The sequence below is a fragment of the Ambystoma mexicanum genome, chromosome 2q (assembly GCF_040938575.1).
Source record: "Ambystoma mexicanum isolate Mex_15411 chromosome 2q, UKY_AmexF1_1, whole genome shotgun sequence".
Classification (NCBI taxonomy): domain Eukaryota; kingdom Metazoa; phylum Chordata; class Amphibia; order Caudata; family Ambystomatidae; genus Ambystoma; species Ambystoma mexicanum.
Window position 1 is genome coordinate 1,482,548,640 of NC_090924.1, and position 19,969 is coordinate 1,482,568,608.

Below are 19,969 nucleotides of genomic sequence, written 5' to 3' on the forward strand. Positions count from 1 at the left end.
CAACAATGTTGGGGCACAACAGACAGTTTGCATATTTTCCAGAAACCCCTTACAACTTCCTGCTTATGTCTAACGTCCAAATGATTAAAGCGCAGCCTTGATATTAAATAGCTGTCTTCAAAACAGAAGACCGCTTCAGACAATGCCGCGGGTCACCTTCCTCTGTTGTAATTGCAATTGATCTATTGGCAGTTTCTGAAGCCCCCTGTCCTCTCTTTTTCGTTTATACAAAGTTAGGTACTTCCAAGTTTAATTCTCTGGTTTTAGCCTTCTTTAGAGAAGTCGATTTGTCAATCATTTTAGTTTTGTTGATTTCAGTTAGTTGCGAACGTATATTTCCAGTCGAAGGGATTAGCCTGGGTTTATTATTTTTCAACACATTTTTGATTAATTCCAGATAAATTAGCCAGCGAATTGATTAAACCTTTATTAATAAACTAATAGGGACCAGCTCCATCTCATCTTCACCATGTTTCTGTTAGGGAGAATTCTCAAAAATGTGCTAATTCCCTTAACCTTAGAGACCCCCAGCAACGTTGCTGGATTTTGAGGACTTGATTTTTCTTACCTGGAAAGAGTGTGAGCCTTTTTCCCACTCTTTCATGTATTTTGATGTGTGTTTTACTTTTGTGTTCTTTGGATATGGAGTATTAAGATAACTCTATAGGCATCTTTTCATGTGTGTTACACAGCATCCTCAGTGCAGTGACACAGGGATGTCTTTTTAGACTCCCCAAAAGTTTAAATACCTTAAATTCCTAGACCAAGCACACACCATCTTCCTATAGAGTGCTGGAGGGGTTACCTAGTATCCCTGTGTTTAGAAACTCATCTCGCAGTCAAATACTACCCTTTTCTATCGAAATGGCTGGTGGCAGTGGTTTTTACAATGAACTACCATGATTTTTCCCAACCGCGAACACAAGTAGCTAAAAATCGCGGGAGCCATCTTTTTCAAGATGGTGCCTTAAGCACCTTTGTTTAAACGGGTCCCGGTCTTCTTTTTCCGCCATTTCTTTTTGGAAAGGTCCTTCTAGTGTTTTCCATAATCCATCCACCCATTACGAGTGGCCAATTACGGGCAAAAAACTACACCCAATTGCTGCAAAACAGAGGTCATTTTACTAAGCAGGTCAGAGAACATACCTCGTTGGAGCTTAAGTCTCCGTCCCAAGAGCAAGATCGCGAAGAGGAGGAATCCAGACTAAGCGAACCATTAAGTGGCAACCCTTCCTATACACCTGCTGAGCTAAACTCTAGCCGGGCTGTCCAGAACACCCCGGTAAAACACAGAAGACATAGTGAAATTTTGATGGATACTCAAAGACCGTCTCCAACGAAAAAACAAGATTTGACGACGATCATGTCAGCTTTGACCATAGCCCTTGCACCATTCTGCAAATTATACGAATCACTAAATGACGTGTCTAAGGACAACACGGCCATTCTATGCAGATTGCAATCCAAGATGGATTTCCTGGAAGGTTTCATTACTGCGCTTGAAGAAAGGCATAACAAGAGATGGGAAGAACAGGAAAGGACCCACCTAAACCTAGCAAAGAATCAATCAGCAAGAAAAGGGCCGGAAATGCTGGCAAGAATACTACAAGAAACCGCCTCACAAACAACGCCAACACCTGATGCAGGTCAGCCTGAACTAACTCGCACCAATTGCCCCTATACCATCTCAAACGAAGGACGAGAAACTAAAACATTGAATAAGCAGACAAGGGCAACCACAAAGAAAAAGGCGGACCTGCAGCCCTCCAACGTGACTCCAAATGGCAACCGACCTACCGTCAAAAAAGACCTAGCCTATGTAAATACACGGTTGACGACAGAAGCCGAGAGAACAAAACCACCTAGTAGCTCCGCAAACGCAAACCACGACGCCATTGAGACTCTGGCCTTACATGCACAATCCCCAAAATCGCCTAGAACCATAGAGGAATTTGTTAAAGCGAGCCCTCTAATGGATCTCTCGATATACGAAGTTCCGGAAGGCAATGATGCTGTAAACATGAGTCCCGAGCCTCAAAAAAGTGACCTGGTGCGTCCACCGACAACCATCCCTGAAGGGAAAACTGACGCAAAATGCGGAGGGGTGCAAAGGCAGGGGGCCACCGCCCTGAGGCGCTCGAAGTTATCTTGGTCCGAGACACCAAAGCTCCAAAACAAACCTTCTAAGGGAGATACCGACGTTTCCCCTCGACCACCACCAAAAGATGAACCCAGGTCAAATCCGACTCCCCGAAATCTGGAGAGCTCACGAAATGGAAAAAATTCCAAGAGAGAAGTCAGAGTATTTAAAATAGAACAGACCTCAAGTCAGTCGAAATTCATGATCCTGAACAGGAAAATGGTTCTCAACACCCTGCGTAAGATCAGATGTCTTGATCATCTGAAATCGGATGACTTTCCATTAATTGAACCATATCATCGTGACCAAAAAGCAAAGAGTTACATACATATCTTCACGTCCTCATTAAAAGTGATGCCAGAAGCGGCATACTCGGAACTAAAGAAAGCTGGTCTTACCTTAACAGAAATAAAGACGGCACGGTACGAAAAGACAAACGAAGGCAGATTGAGTGAACAAGTTAAGATACGCCCCCAAGAAGTTAGCCGGACCAATCGTTTCAACAGGAAATTAGTAAAAGACAACGACGGTAAACAGAGTCGTTGGATCAGTGGCGAGAGAAGCTATGCCCCACACGCACGGCCCAGAAGCGAGTCGCGCTCCGGTCGGAAAACGGTACGCCACGAGGCAGATACGCAATGCTACTTGGAAACAAAACGACCCACTAACGAACGCCGGGAAGTCCGAAACATCACGAAAACAACCTACGAGAAAAAGCTCGGAGAAGACAACCGTCAAAAAGGCCTATGGTCGTGGCTAAAAAGTTCGCTCATAAGGCATAATGAGACATAGCAATTAGAAAGCAGCCATCGGCCGATCTTATCCGCATCCAACGATACCAATCCAAAGAACCTGCCCAATTTGATCTCGATGGCTTCTTGGAACACCAGAGGGCATTCACACCTGGCAAACCCGGCAAATCTAAACCTGGGGGCATACGACATAGTATGCCTCCAAGAGCACTGGCTGGTGGAGAAACCACTGCTTGACGGTTTCGAAATAGCGTTCTCCCCTGCGTCAAAAGGCATCCTGGGCCGTCCGTCCTCTGGCCTATTAATTGCAGTAAAAGCTAGATCGGGAATCTCCCTAATGAAAACACTGAAGACGTTGCGTGACATTTTAGCCATACAAACTGAATGGGAAGAAGTGAGTGATCAGTCAAACCCAACTGCAAGAGAAACCTTGGTACTTATTACGGTCTATTGGAACCCGGCGCAAAGTTCCACTGAAGTCTTCTGCACCCAAGTTGCTAACACAATTGATGACATCATATCAGAGGCTCCAGATTCCCACATAATACTATGTGGCGATCTAAACGCAAACTGCAACGACAAGCGTGAACATCTGGTTTCATCGCACAAAACCCCAGCCGAAAAAAGAGGACGCGCATGGCTGTCACTGATGAAATCGCGCAATTTTCACGACGTTTCGCGGCTCAACTCCTGGAAGATCGGCACCCCCACCTGGGAACGGGGTAAATCCAGGGCTAACATCGATTATTTCTTTGTGTCACACAGTCTGGTGGATCGCATTGTAGACTATTCAGTGATCCAGACCAAAGAGAGCGATCATAACCTACTGGAAATCAAATGGAAGACACAAAGCTCGAAAAACGATCATTATTCTTATCAAATTGCATCGAATAATCAACAAACACGTGTCCATCTGACCAAGATAAATCTGGAAAGAATAACTAACGAATACATAATGCGCTTTGGGAGTAAAGAAACCTCGAATCAAAATCCAGATTACTTGCCATTTCTTCTACAACATCAGAAGCTAAAATCAGGAATCAGCCTACAAAAGAAAATAAATCTTCATTCATTTGACATAAAGGTCGCAGAAAAGAAAAGACTACTGAGAAAACTAAAGAGGCAAGCAAAAAACGATAACTCGCCAAACATTTGGAACAGATGGAGGTTGGAAACTAACAGATACAAAGCATGGCTTAGATTCCACCGACACGAAATGTTCCAAAGAGATGCGGAAGAAATGCTCCAGGTCCTAAGCTCAAAAAAGTCTGGAGACTTTTGGGCTCTCATCAGGAAATCTGATAATAAAATACCCGTGCACATGGCCAATACAGTGTCCGAAACCCGGTGGGTCAACCATTTCGGTAACCTGTTTGAATCCTCGGCCCATATCGCGCCAGCCCAAAACAGAAGAACTTCGCAGACCTGGATTAATCTATCTTCCAAAGATGATATAAAGGAGATCATTCTCAAATTGAAAAAATCAAGAGCACCAGGACCCGATGGCCTTTCCAATATTGATCTTAAACAAAATCCTGAGCAATGGTCAATCTTGATCAGCGCTATTTTCACTCAATGCGCCAGGACTCGGACCATCCCGCCCTCGTGGACAAACGCGGTGGTCGTCCCGATTTTCAAACGAGGGAACAGAGAAGATCCAGAAAACTATCGTCCAATTGCTCTTCTGGACATAATTGGAAAGATATTCGCCTCCTTGCTCCTGAGCCACTTCAGGATCTGGGCAAATCAATCACCGGCGTATGACCCCTTTCAACTGGGTTTCCTAAAAGGGGGGAGCACGTCTGCCAATATTCTTCTTCTCAACATCTTAAAAGCTAGGGTCAAACAGGGCGCACCAACTCTCTTTTTGGCCTTTGTTGATCTGTCCCAGGCCTTTGACAGAGTCGACAGGCAAAAGCTCTGGGTCAAACTGGAAAAATGGCATTGCCCTCCCGAAATACTAGACCCAGTGATGGCTCTCCACACCAACACCAAACTAAGAATCCGACTAAACAACCAAGGTCTCCTGTCAAGAGAGATATTCGTAGAGAGAGGGGTCAAACAAGGCTGCCCGTTGGCCCCCCAACTATTCATCACCTTTTTAGGTGACATGAAAGATACAGAAGCGGGCATCAAGATGGCACCACCGAAGCTGGGTAACGAGCACATATCACGTCTCATGTATGCCGACGATCTAATTCTATTAGATCAAACTCAGATCGGACTTCAACGCCAACTATCCAACTTGACTCTATACATGGGAGAAAACAACATGAAAATCAACAAAGAGAAATCAAAAATCGTGATAATTGGAAAAGGTGGAAAAAAGATCAATCCACATTTCACATGGACTATGGACTCAATTCCTATCGAGGTGGTTACCAGCATTAAGTACCTAGGGGTACACATCGACCATTCAGCTAGGGAGGCCACGATGCAACAAGCCTTGTGGGACAAAGCGCGCAATCTTGCAGCCCAGATGAAAACAGTTAACAACAGATTTGGCAAATTTTCACTCAAACCAGCGATCGAATTTTATAAAGGAAAAGTGGTGCCCACACTCACATACGGTATGGGAGCAACTTTGACCATACCAAACAGCATCTGGCGCCGATTAGAAAGCTTAATCTGGAAATCAGCTCTAGGTCTACCAAATTCCATCTCGATGGACCTCATCAGACGAGACTTGGGCCTACAGTCGCTAGAAACAACGGTGATGCTACACGCTTTCACTCTCTTCAGAAATACCTTAATACCAGACAGTCCATCAATCTACAGAATCGTAGCTGATGAAATCGCAAAGCAGCGAACAACGAACTTAACCGCATGGTCAGATAACTTAAAAGGAAAGCTATCAGACATAGCATGCTCAGTCGAAGATCTGAAGCACAATCCGGAAAGAGTTAAAAGAAAGTTAAAGGAACTTGATTGGATCCTGACTCTATCGAAAGCTCAAACAAACAAACTGACCATGAATCTCCCACCCACCTTTAACAGACTCAACGTACCTATCCCATACTGCTCGAAGTTCCCAAGTCAACAGCTAAGAAAATTCTTCATGCGAGCTCGTTTCAACCTCCTGCTGACGAGAGAAATTTTAGCAATCAGATCCAGTTCAACTGACACTATCTGTCGCCTTTGCCACAATCCCACTACGACAGAATCAATTAAACATCTTTTACTCAGATGTCCTATGGTGAGAAAAATTCGAGCCACCTACCTATCGACACTGGTCTGCGAACACACATCTTTCGGAGAGGAAGAAGAACTTATGTGGTGGAACAGGTTAATGTCGGGAGAAAAAACCAGATGGACAATCGCGACTGTCAAAATCCTGGAGTCTGCCTTTGAAATGATCAGTTCCAGTTCACAAACCACGAACGAGAGCAATACCTCCAAAGCCACCACTTTATCACCATAATGGTAATCAGGGAGACTAAGCTTCCTCTGGTATCTTTTACGCATTCGGCCCTTTACGTCCGCTTGAGCCCAACCAACTCCATCTAAACATTACATTGACCTGGAAGAGGTAATCCTATTCTCACCAGGAATCTGACATAACTACATGAAAGCTCGCGGCGCATCTCATTAAGGGTTGCTGTCGCTCTCAACTGTTTGTAAAAATTCATTTCATTGAATTGTAAACAAATAAATAAATGACGGTCACAAATTTCACCGGAACAGAGGTGTTCCTCCACCTCCTGTCCTTACGGACTGTGGTCCAGAATTTGAGGTCGCCGATATTTGTGACTCTTGTTATCGACGAGGCAGATTACAGTTTTTGATGACTGGAAGGGCTATTCCCCGGCGGAAAGGACATTGGAACCAGCCTCTGGTGTTCATGCACCTAGGCTGGTGCGCCAGTTTTTTCGTCTCTTCACCCGGGTAAACCGGGGGTGCCCCCCAGCAGAAGGGGGTATACTGTTACACATGGCCGTAAATGGTCACTATGGGCACGTACCCTGTTATACGGTACACGTACCCGCTTGAGTGGTATCCTTTGGAGGAGCAGTTCCAAGATGGACGCCCATAGAGACCTTCGAGCGGACAGCAGCGGTTCAGTCTTCCCACGTCCCTGCGAGACGCCACAGAACGCTCACGTGACCCTATTTCCGGACTCAAAGCCTACGGATCTTCGCATCGCTTCTGCTACGGACGCTCTGTGAGTTCGCCATCGCTTTTCTTGCCTATTTGCAGAAAATTCCATGCTAATTGTTCTTACTCTTCTGAGTCTTTGTCTCTCAGTCCTTTTCTACATTTGCTCTACTCAGCCCCCGTTCCTTGTGAGTGCAGACCAGTCCAGTTTATCCAACATTATCCAGCCGATTCGAGAGAAGTCTCTCTGGCTTTCATTTCCTCCCAGAAACCTGCGAGGGTAAACCCTGTTTCCTTTGAACCCCCCGTTCTTTGTTTCGATCAAAGTACTTACCTGTCTGTTCTTATAGAGTTCCTGTTACTTACCTGCAACCTTTTGAGTACCCATCTCGTCAAGTCTAAGCCTTTCTAGACTATATTAACAGTGAGAGGATCCTCCTTCCGCCCTTTACTAAACATCCAACTCTCATTTCCATTCTAACTCTCTTCTTGTCTTCCTTTCGTGCATCCAGAGGAAGCCTCCCAGAGGACATCAGTTTTCTACCGCACCTCAGGAACATCTTCACTCCACACCTGCCTGAACCTCGAGACTCATTAGAGGGTTTCCCTGGCAGTCCTGTCCTCTCCCCTGGTAATTCTATTTCCAGGTCAGGGGGGGGGCAGGATTGCCTCAGGGGAATCTTCACAGCCGCATTTGCCTCTTCCATATTGGATTCTTCGACTTGTCAAGGTGAGCGAGTTGGTAAACAGTTGCTTATTCATACCGTAGTTTATAGTCTTAACATAATCAGTCATATGGCCAGAGTTATTGAGATGCTGTGTACCAGAGATAATCAGTGATGTGGCTAGAGTGATTGAGATGCTGTGTCACCAGAGATAATCAGTGATGTGGCTAGAGTGATTGAGATGTTGTGTCACCAGAGATAATCAGTGATACAACTAGAGTGATTGAGATGCTGTTTCACCAGAGATAATCAGTGATATGGCCAGAGTGATTGAGTTGCTGTGTCATCAGAGATAATCAGTGATGTGGCTAGAGTGATTGAGATGCTGTGTCACCAGAGATAATCAGTGATGTGGCTAGAGTGATTGAGATGTTATGTCACCAGAGATAATCAGTGATACAACTAGAGTGATTGAGATGCTGTGTCACCAGAGATAATCAGTGATATGGCCAGAGTGATTGAGATGCTGTGTCATCAGAGATAATCAGTGATGTGGCCAGAGTGATTGATATGCTGTGTCACCAGAGATAATCAGTGATATGGCTAGAGTGATTGAGATGCTGTGTCACCAAAGATAATGAGTGATGCGGCTAGAGTGATTGAGATGCTTTGTCACCAGAGATAATGAGTGATACGGCTCAAGATAGTGATCACCACTTTCCCAGGGATGATTAATGATGAGCCTTATGCTGGGTGATATATATTGGGTTTTGGAGATATTTCTATATATATTTTCAAAATCGACATAGGATCAGGCAATATCGTTAACATCCAGATATATACATATTTTCATGTACTACAATTTTTATTTACATTTTGAGATTTACACAACTTTATGAATTCTCAAACAGGAAGAAGAACCCTGTATTTGCACTTTATTTTGATCAATGTCGTATAAAGGTATTTGTGACATCTCACATGTTGTTGGTGGCTTACAACTGGGCATTTAACCCATAAAAACAATATAGAGATATATATTGTATATAGCAATTCAGCCCGAAAATATTGAGATATGACTTTTGGTCCATATCATCCAGCACTCATGGGGCCCAAGAAATAGAGACACCTGGGCCACTAGAGGTGATTGGTGATGGGGACTAAGGGAAGAAGGAGGTACCACACCCCCAGAAAAGATGGCTGATGTGGGGCCGATGGATGGCTGTGCTAGCGCACCCAGAGCTGGTCAGTCATGCCTGGGACTAGTAAGGTGCTGGCTGTATGTACTTGCTAACATTTTTAATATTTGAATATCTATTCAACTGTGAAGATTGTTTTTAAGATTTGGCCGTAGTAGTACTCTGTTTAATTTTGTATACTTTATTGTTTGTGTAAATGCATTCGTTTTATGCATGTCTGATTCTTCTGGAATGTAGATAGATCCCCCCATTCTCTATCCTGATACCTTTTTACGTCCGGCTTGTCTTGCCTATAGAACATAATACATACAGAATATGCAATCAACATAGGATAGAGGTAAATGATTTGTACAGTTGTGCATTGTGTAGTTGAAAGAGTCTGGTGGAAGAGTAATCTTGAAACATCAATTTCCTTTCATTTAAAGCAGGCCATGACCTTCCCAGTCCCCAGAGTCCTGACATATTCTTCAGAATTAAAGAAAGTGAGGAGCCCTGTCTGGTGAGGTCTTCGAAGCCCCAGGACAGGGGAAGCGTCATGATGCCCATCACAGGTATGTCCGTAGCCTTCATAGTCACTGGACCCAGAGTAAAGGAGACTTCCTGACTGTGTAAAGTGTATTGTGCTAACAGTGATTGGTGTAGAGCGTGGGTACTGAAGTACAGTGATCGCTTAGCACGCCATCAAAAATCAAATCACAAGACATGACTACAATTCATCACAATATGATTACATTTACACAACAAAAAATCAGGCATATATCAGTTTTGAAAGTATAAAATGGATAATAAAGTTTAATGTCAATTACTGCCTGAATGTAGACATTCTGCACGGGTGGGGGTGCAGCATTCACGTGCTCCTCAATGTGAAAGCTCTTCTTTAAAACTGCAATGGCACAAACGTGCCCTCATACTTTCATACTTGGAAAGCAGTTTTAACAATGTTGGGGCACAACAGACAGTTTGCATATTTTCCAGAAACCCCTTACAACTTCCTGCTTATGTCTAACGTCCAAATGATTAAAGCGCAGCCTTGATATTAAATAGCTGTCTTCAAAACAGAAGACCGCTTCAGACAATGCCGCGGGTCACCTTCCTCTGTTGTAATTGCAATTGATCTATTGGCAGTTTCTGAAGCCCCCTGTCCTCTCTTTTTCGTTTATACAAAGTTAGGTACTTCCAAGTTTAATTCTCTGGTTTTAGCCTTCTTTAGAGAAGTCGATTTGTCAATCATTTTAGTTTTGTTGATTTCAGTTAGTTGCGAACGTATATTTCCAGTCGAAGGGATTAGCCTGGGTTTATTATTTTTCAACACATTTTTGATTAATTCCAGATAAATTAGCCAGCGAATTGATTAAACCTTTATTAATAAACTAATAGGGACCAGCTCCATCTCATCTTCACCATGTTTCTGTTAGGGAGAATTCTCAAAAATGTGCTAATTCCCTTAACCTTAGAGACCCCCAGCAACGTTGCTGGATTTTGAGGACTTGATTTTTCTTACCTGGAAAGAGTGTGAGCCTTTTTCCCACTCTTTCATGTATTTTGATGTGTGTTTTACTTTTGTGTTCTTTGGATATGGAGTATTAAGATAACTCTATAGGCATCTTTTCATGTGTGTTACACAGCATCCTCAGTGCAGTGACACAGGGATGTCTTTTTAGACTCCCCAAAAGTTTAAATACCTTAAATTCCTAGACCAAGCACACACCATCTTCCTATAGAGTGCTGGAGGGGTTACCTAGTATCCCTGTGTTTAGAAACTCATCTCGCAGTCAAATACTACCCTTTTCTATCGAAATGGCTGGTGGCAGTGGTTTTACAATGAACTACCATGATTTTTCCCAACCGCGAACACAAGTAGCTAAAAATCGCGGGAGCCATCTTTTTCAAGATGGTGCCTTAAGCCCCTTTGTTTAAACGGGTCCCGGTCTTCTTTTTCCGCCATTTCTTTTTGGAAAGGTCCTTCTAGTGTTTTTCTCTGCGCACCAAACCAGGTTTGGTCCCTTTGTGTGCCTTTGGCGGGTTTCAGGACTGAAGTCCGCCGTTGGCGTCAGAGTGTCCTTCTCTCACTATGGCTGGAGGTTTTTTCGTCGTCGTTACAGGAGCTGCAGGTTTAAGTAAAGACACATGGAACACCGGGTGTATCGGTAGAGTTTTGGGCAAACGCAATTTCATAGCTGTAGATGACATACATGTAACGATTTCATTAGGTCCAATAAATCGAGGCATAAATTTACGAGATCCTAATATAGATAGATTCTTGGTTGATAACCAAACTCTGTCTCCTGCCTTATAGCGAGGCCTCTCCTGTCTGTGTTTGTCAGCGTGTCTTTTATAGGTTTCCTTAGCCTGTTCCAAATGCGTGCGCACTTTCTGTCTGATCTTAAGAAGCAACTGTTTACGTTCTTGTAAAATTGGTACATTTTTTACTTCAGGTAAATATTCAGGTATCATGTTTTGCTCATGTCCAAATAAACATTCATTGGGTGACATACCCAAGGAAGTGTGCAGCGTGTTGTTATACGTAAACTCTGCCAACCATAATGCCTGCACCCTAGACTCTCGGCCATCCCCTAAATTGGCCCGCAAGTATTGTTCGAGTGTTTGATTTACTCGTTCTGCCTGCCCATCGGTCTGAGGGTGGTAACTGGTAGATAAGGCACAGTTGATTCCGAACATGCGACAGAAAGCTCGCCAAAACTTTGATGTGAACTGTGGTCCTCTGTCCGAGACAATACTCTTGGGCAACCCATGTAATCTAACCACATGTTGAAGGAACAACTCCACTAACTTGCCTGCTCCAGGTATTCCTTCACAAGGAATGAAATGAGCTTGCTTGGACAGAAAATCCACCACTACCCAAATGGTGTCAAACTGCTTATCAGGTGGAAGGTCTGTAATAAAACCCATTGAAATGTGTGTCCATACTTTCTCAGGTGTGGGTAATGGTTGTAATAACCCTCTCTTTTGTTACATGATCTGCTTTATTCCTCATGCAATTTTCACATTGTAATAAATATTTGCCCACATCCTGCCTCAAAGTAGGCCACCAAAAGTATTTTTCCAACATGGTTTGCATTTTCCTTTGACCAGTGTGTCCCGCTAAGGGAGAATTATGGCACCAATATAGGGATTTTCCCTGTATTTCCTTAGTAGGTAAAATAAATCGATCTTGATGGTAAGGCAACCCCTGCCTCACCTTCCTTGCCGGATGACTGGCCTGCCACTTATGGATTTGCCGGGGGGGGGAGAGCCTTCTTGACTTCATCAATAACATTTTTTGTAATAGCTCCAATGACTTTTTCTGGAGGAATAATTGCTCTTACTTCACTCACCACACTCTCCAAATGTTACTGCCTAGACAATGCGTCTGCCTTGCCATTATTCTTTCCTGGTCTGAATGTTACCACAAAATTGAATTTATTAAAGTATTGAGATCAGCGTAATTGCCGGGGACTAAGTTTATGAGCAGTCTTAAAGTATTGCAAGTTCTTGTGATTTGTTACCACCACCACCTGATGCTTAGCCCCCAATAGGTAATGCCTCCATTCTAAGAAGGCTGATCGGATAGCCAGCAATTCCTTGTCCGTGATAGAATAATTCTGTTCACACCCTGATAGTTTTCTAGAATAGAAGGCCGCTGGGCGCCATACCCCCTCCTTATCCTTCTGTGACAAAATCGCCCCTATCTCCAGATTACTAGCATCTGTCTCCACTTGAAAAGCTTCATTTGTGTCTGGGTGTTTCAACACAGGTGCAGTAGTAAAAGCGATCTTTAATTGCTGAAAAGCCCTTTCTGCTTCAGGACCCCAAATGAATGGTGTTGCTTTCTTGAGAAGTCTAGTAATCGGCGTTACTAGTGCTGAGAAATTACTAATAAAACACAGATAGAAATTTGCAAATCCTAAAAATGATTGTATGTCCTTGATGCATTGTGGTGAGGGCCAATCTGTCACAGCCTGTACCTTCTTGGCATCCATCACTACACCCTCTGGAGTTAGTATGAACTCCAGAAATTCCACTTGCCGAGTGTGAAAAGCACATTTCTCCAGTTTTACACAAAGCTGATACTCCTGCAGCCTCTGAAGCACTGCCCTCACATGTTGAACATGCTGTTCCTCTGAAACTGAATAAATCAAAATATAATCAATGTACACTATAACAAATACATCAATAAAGTCCCTCAACACTTCTTGCATAAAGAATTGAAATGCTGCAGGAGCATTGCATAATCCAAACGGCATAACCAAGTATTCAAACAATCCAAATTTTGTCCGAAATGCCGTCTTCCACTCATCCCCCTCTTTTACTCTTATCAAGTGGTATGCTCCTCTTAAATCCAATTTAGTGTACATTTTTGCCGCCTGCACCTGATCCAGTAACACTGAAATTAGAGGCAATGGAAACCTATTCTTAATGGTTACCTTGTTCAAGGCGCGATAGTCAATACAAGTGCTTAATGTCCCCTCTTTTTTTGGGACAAAAAACAAAGGAGAAGAGACCGGGACGTGGAATGTCTAATGAACCCCTTCTCTAACATTTCATCCAAATACTCTCTTAAATGTTTATTTTCTGTCTCTGTAAGGGCACAGATTCTACTGCAGGGTAGCTTCGCCCCCTCCGCCAACTCAATGACACACTCATACGGTCGATGGGGAGGTAATTGTACTGCCCCTCTTTTGTCAAATACCTTGGTGAACTCTCGGTATTGCAGGGGAAGTTCTGCTTACACGGCTCCCACCAATTGCTCTCTGGTTCCCTGTTTAACTAACCACGCCGTGGGTCCCACTTCTGGTAACATGTGTTCTTTACACCACTGCTCATCAAACTCTACTGTCTGTCTTTCCCAATCAATCCTTGGATTGTGTTCCACTAACCAAGGCATTCCCAGAATCAAACCAAACTGTGGTGCGGCTATCAAATCAAAAGTAATGTCTTCATTGTTGTGGAATCAAGCAAAGGAAAATACACCGACACGGGCTTGTAAAGATTCACAGAATCTTTATTACAAAACTGAACAGTATTCAACAAAGTACACAAATAGCTATTTGGCCGTCAATACATCACAGAGACCACCAGCAGGGTTCAGTGTGAGCAGTGAACAGAATTTCCTAGCTGGACATCGACGCATTTATACAATTTGTAAAATGATGTCCAGCCTCTTACAGGTTAATTATACACTGGGCTAGGGTCGCGCCAGGTTCACTTTCCTAATTTACATATCTCGTGCATGCGGTTTACTTTTGAATATATTTACTAACACACTCCATTATTCTTTAATTTAACATTTACACTCTTTACATGCTGTTTTAATACAGACCAAACAAATGTTTCACATATTATATTCGGATAGCATTACTGTTCTTGTATACTTGTAGTTTAACATTGCTAATTTAAGTAATCCCCTGCTCCTGAGGTCAACAAAGGACAAGGTCTACATGACCCTAACATGTAGCCTGAAGGCAGGTTGGACATTAACTCTCCTACAGAGGTTGGAGAGGTTAAGGCAAGAACAAGGGCACACGAGACGGCCATTTTAGATTACAGGGTGACTTTGTACAAAAACCCCAAAATGGCGGTTCTAACCTAAAATGGAGGCTTGATTCAAGATGGCGGCTTACATCAATTTCTAAGGTCAAGACCTTGCCGTAGAGTTATTCGCGTACAATTTTAAGCAACTTGGCGTAGGCCAATATACATACAAATCGTTATAATAGGAGGCATAATTTAATATCCAGTTCGACAAACCCTCCTTTTGGCCTATGCCAAGTGCTAACACTACTTCTGATCTGCTTGCAAGTAACTCCATACGTCATCGTCCATACACCCCGAATCATTGTCGGACATATCTATTGCCATTAGATCTGACACCAGAGTTTCTTTCAGCACATACTCTTTGGAAACCTTCTTTGGGGCGTATATTTTATGCCCTAATACACTTGTTGCTTGCGCGCAACATCCCTCTAACACTGAGCACATACCAGGGAGACACTGTATACAACAACAAAGAAATAGAAAACTTCCCAAGATAATCAGCAGGGCCGAAAACAACTTCCATCCCCATTACCACCTCAAAGGGAGAGAGCCCAGTCTTAGTTTGAGGGGTTGTTCTCATCGACAGTAACACGATCGGTAAGGCGTCCGACCATTTTAGTTTGGTGCCAGCACACGTCTTAGCGAGTTTGTTCTTTATAATGCCGTTGTGCCTTTCCACTAATCCGGCACTTTGGGCATGTCTAGCTGAATGGAACCGCTTGTCAATCTGTAATCCTTTGCAAATTTGTAGGATTACAGTGGCAATAAAGTGTGGCCCATTATCTGACCAGATGACTTTGGGCAGCCCGAGCCTAAGAAAAAACTCTTTCAACAGAGTTTTTGCTGTGGTTATGGCCGTTGTATCTCTAACCGGGAAGGCCCCAACCCACTTACTAAAGGCACAAATAACAACCAATACATATTTAAGATTGTTACACCGTTCCATTTCAATAAAATCAAAGTGAATAACCTCAAACGGGACAGAAGGTGGAGCGAAACTTCCTCTAGGAGTCGAGGTACCTTTTCCTACATTGTGCTGAGAGCAAACCATGCAGTTCTGGACAAAACGCTCTGCAGTTTTGAAAATCTTATCATTGGCCCATACACTGTGTAGCATTTTTGTCAATTTTCACGCACAAACTTGTGTCTGACCATGAGCCATAATAACTATCATTGTAATGTAGGCGTCAGGGAGTAACCATTTCCCTTCAATATTGTCTACCCAACACCCATCGTCATCCAATCTCCCTGCACCCTCGATCCATCTCTTAGTTTCCTCTATGGTAGCATCTGCTTGAATATCTTTTACAGCATCGATACTTTCACCCAAAGTGCAAACATTTACAATTTCTTTTACAGCATACATTTCTGAACTGAAATCAGTGGCAGTCTGTTTAGCTATCTGATCGGCGAAAGTATTCCCTTCTCCTACATCATCTGTAACCTTTTGATGTGCTGAACATTTTATGATAGCTAACTGAACAGGGAGTGCAAGTGCTGAAAGTAATCGCACTATTAAAGTGCCATGCTGAATTTTCGTTCCGTGCGAGGTCAAGAAACCTCGTTCTTTCCAAAGTCTACCGAAATTGTGGGCCACCCCAAAGGCATACTGACTATCAGTATATATATTCACTGTAAGCCCTTCAGAAAGTTCACAAGCTTGAGTTAACACTATAATTTCTGCGGCCTGCGCAGAGTTATGCATAATTCTTTTAGTTTCCACAACCGTGCTTAAAGTAGTAACAGCACAAGCAGCTGTGGATGTACCGTCTGGAAGTTTAAAACAAGAGCCATCACAAAATAGCTCTCCTTGTGGGCTATTCAAAGGCGTGTCTTTCAGATCAATTCTGCCTTTAGTCTCTTGTTTTGTCATATAAAGGCAATCGTGTGACGTATCGTCACCATCAACAGTATCTTGCGAGACAGGTAAAAGTTCAGCCGGATTTAATGCACAACACCTCTGAATTTGAATGTGGGGGGCAAACAAGATTAGTTCATATCTTGTCAATCGTGCAGAAGTGAGGTGTTGCGTTTGAGTTCTATTCAATAGAATATCTACAGAGTGAGGTACCATTAGGGTTAACGCATGACCCAGGACCATTCCCTCACTCTGTTTTACAGACGCAGCAGCAGCAGCAACAGCGCGCAAACATCTTGGCAAAGCGCATGATACAGGATCAAGGGCGGAGGAATAGTAGCCGCACGGCCTATTCTTCCCTCCATGTTCCTGCGTTAACACAGCCAAAGCACATCCATTACGTCCATGCACAAACAATACAAAGGCCTTGTCATAATTCGGAGTTCCTAAAACCAACGCTGAACACAGCACGGATTTGAGCAAATCAAATGCTGTCTGATGTTTCAAAGTCCATGGCAATGGCAAAGAAATGCCCTTCTTTGTCAAAGCCAGCATTGGTTTAATCGTTAACGAAAAGTTAGGGATCCACAATCTACAATAAGAAGCCATACCTATCAAGGCTCTAACTTCCTTTTGCGTATTTGGGACAGACATGCCAGAAATGGTCTTTATTCGTTCAGGTGTCAACCGTCTTCCCTCCTTTGACAGGAAAATAAATAGGCGACCTCCTGACAACAATTTTGGAATTTTTTAAGTGAAGCTTTGTGGCCATGTTTTGCTAGATGACAAAGCAACAACACGGTGCCTTCTTTACAGGCGCTCTCAGAATCAGCAGCCAAGAGGAGGTCATCTACATACTGCAGTAATGTGCAAGTAGTAGGCAACTCGAGGGTATCCTTTCAATGCCCTACTATAAATACTTGGACTCTCAGTGTACCCTTGTGGTGCACGAGTGAATGTAAACGAGCATCCACCTAGGGTAAACGCAAACAAATACCTGCTATCCTTGTGTATGGGAATACTGACAAACACGTTTTTAAGATCAACAACGCTAAAATGAGTGGCAGAAGCCGGACTCATGGTTAGTATTGTTGTAACATCAGGTACGAAAGGAAATTGAGGAGACACAATTTTGTTAATAGCGCGTAAATCAATTTTAAAACGAAAGGGAATCGCATTATCACCTTTTTTGTATACTGGCAAAATGGGGCTGTTACATATGCTACCCGTAATCTCCTCAATTACTCCACGATGTACAAAATCAGAAACTATACATTTCAAAGCCTGTTCGCCTTCAACTGAGATCTTATATTGCGGGATGCGAGGCAATTTTACTCCATGTTTCAAAATAATTTTATCAGGTTCAATTTGAAGAATGCCCACATCATTATCATCAATTGCCCATAAGCATTCTGGAACATTACTAAATTCTGGCGGTAAAGGTCGAGTCAAAAACTGAGAGGCGAGTGATTGCTGAGGTGAAATTGTTAGCCGAATTCCGTCCGGAGAACAATGCATTACTGCATGCAATGCCTTCAACAAATGTAGCCCCAGCAAATTCTCCCCACAGTTTATGGTAAGTAGAAATGGACACTGTTCCGTAAAGGGACCCAGTGTTATCGGTACCGGCAAAGAGACCGGACAAACTACAGGTGTGCCTGAAAACCCTGCGGAAACGTTGGATTGCCCTGACAGGGGAATATTTGGAACCCGTGAATGATCAATGGAACATTTCTGTTCTCCCTTATTGTGATGCTGGAAATGCATCGGAGGGACAGGGCCTCCGTATCCTTGTCCTTTTTCTGTTCTTATCGTGTGTTCTGTCGTGTTTTCCGCGCAGAAGTCCAGGCGGGACTCCTGGCGGTGCAGCTCTCTCTTTTGGTTTGGTGAACAGACCCATGGGATACCCTTATGGCACCCATGGGTAGGGGTACAACCCTGAGCCCCTAGTGTATGTTTTGGGCACCCGTGGGTGGCCCACAGAGTAGGGTATGGGCTGGTGGCAGCTACATGCTGAATTTGACAGGTGCGCTGGGTATCCGCCATTTTGGGGTACCCCGGCCCTGCCATTGGAATCAGTTGATTCCTGATAGGAAACAAGATGGCCCCGGTGGCCTCTTACTTTCTATCCCCTGATACCTTGTTTTCCCGAAGTCCTGGGAAGCCCTGACTCTGTCCCTTCCCCCTGACTGGCTGTTGGGTGGAAGTTCCGTATATGGTGTTGTTGTGAAGGCCCAGCTAGACTTACTGGAGCCTTCCCGCTGACTGTATGTTGTGGGTACCTCCTGTGGGTGGGACCTGGGTGAATGGGGAGTGTGACCAATATGCACTCCGTGTTGTGGCTGTCTGGTTTCTGCCATGAGAGACAAAGACTGAGACAGCCCTGCCCGAAACTGGACTGAATGCAGTGTGTAGAGTTGAATGGCTGAGTACTTGTCTCAATCCACATTCCTTCTTGTGAGTGTCTGAGCGGGAGAAGAGTGGCCTGAATGCCCTGCGTGCCTGATTGGCTGACCGACTGCATGAATGCCCTTCTGTACGATTGGCTGCTGAGTATGTGCCAGCAGTGTGGATGAGAGACCGAATAGTATATCTGGGGACCTCTCACCACTGGAAATTGTTCAGAAGCTGAAGTCCACTACGACGAGTAACTGGAGTAACTGACGCTTGACCTTGAGGCCCTGCTGGAAGAGAAGGATTGCCGTGGCTCTCCTTCACGATCTAAAGGCTGCTGTGTCTCCAAGGACTGACCCAGAGAGGACCTGGTAAGGCGCCCTCTTCCCGAGCTACGAGGGACCATCGTGCACAGCTGACCTTTGCCAACGCTCCCTGGTAGACAGACCTACGACAGGCTGCCGACCCGATACGGGGACCGCTGAGGAATCCCAAAGCGAAGCGCCCGGACTGTTGTCCGCCACTGTCGACGACCGCCGTCGCCGACCGGAGCCGCCGTGCTCCCGTTTGCCTAAGAACTTTAACTTGATCAACGGACGCTCTCGTCTGCATCGCCGTGCCGTCCCCTGTGGGAGAAGGCCTGACCGTCGACGCGCCGAAGAGTATCCACCGGTGGGTTTCCCGCCACCCAAAGACCGCAGAGACGCCAACGACTCGACGCCCTTGCTGGGCCACAGTTCTTCCTCATCTCTTTGCGGTCCAGAACTATCGTCACCGAGGTGCCCCGCACGCCCCTTCCTTGCAGGACGCCAACGCTCTGTCGTCGACGAGCACCGCTCGGATCAAAGCCTGCTGCCTCATCGACGTCGTTCTACCCGGTTCACGGTCGGACGTTCGGCGCCCCGTGTCTCCCGCTTGAAAGGGGCGACATTCAAGAAGGGCCGCCGATTCCCCGACACCGAACCCCGAGTCCGCGACGCCTCTCGACGATCCGTGGCTCCTGCCTTAAAGGGAGTCACTCCAGAAGGATCGGTCGACGCCTCGCCGACGAACTCTACTCCACCAGGTACATTGGGGGGGTAAAACATTGTAGGAGAGAACGAGACTCTTGAACAATATATGGACTGGGCTTGTTTTATATATCGTTATTTTACAGGTTGCCCAGGTGGGGGGATCTCCACTCAGAGCTGTGTCCAGTAGCAAGGACCAGTCGTCTGCCTATTGTTTCATCCGTCTGCTTTCTCTCTTCTCTATATTGCTGGTTTCATTGCTATTGATCTGTGTGGCATTTTCACAGCCTTGTTGATGCACTCTAATCGAATATTAGTGGTACC

General features: G+C 44.5%; 1 protein-coding gene across 1 annotated transcript in view; it reads left to right on the forward strand.

Annotated features, from left to right (window-relative positions):
- Positions 1-19,969, forward strand: part of LOC138570303 (zinc finger protein 354C-like) — a 471,916-nt gene that overhangs the window by 202,365 nt on the left and 249,582 nt on the right. The window contains exon 6 of the mRNA XM_069649079.1: positions 9,274-9,399. Coding sequence (XP_069505180.1) covers positions 9,274-9,399 — 126 coding nt within the window. The remainder of the gene's footprint in view (positions 1-9,273; positions 9,400-19,969) is intronic.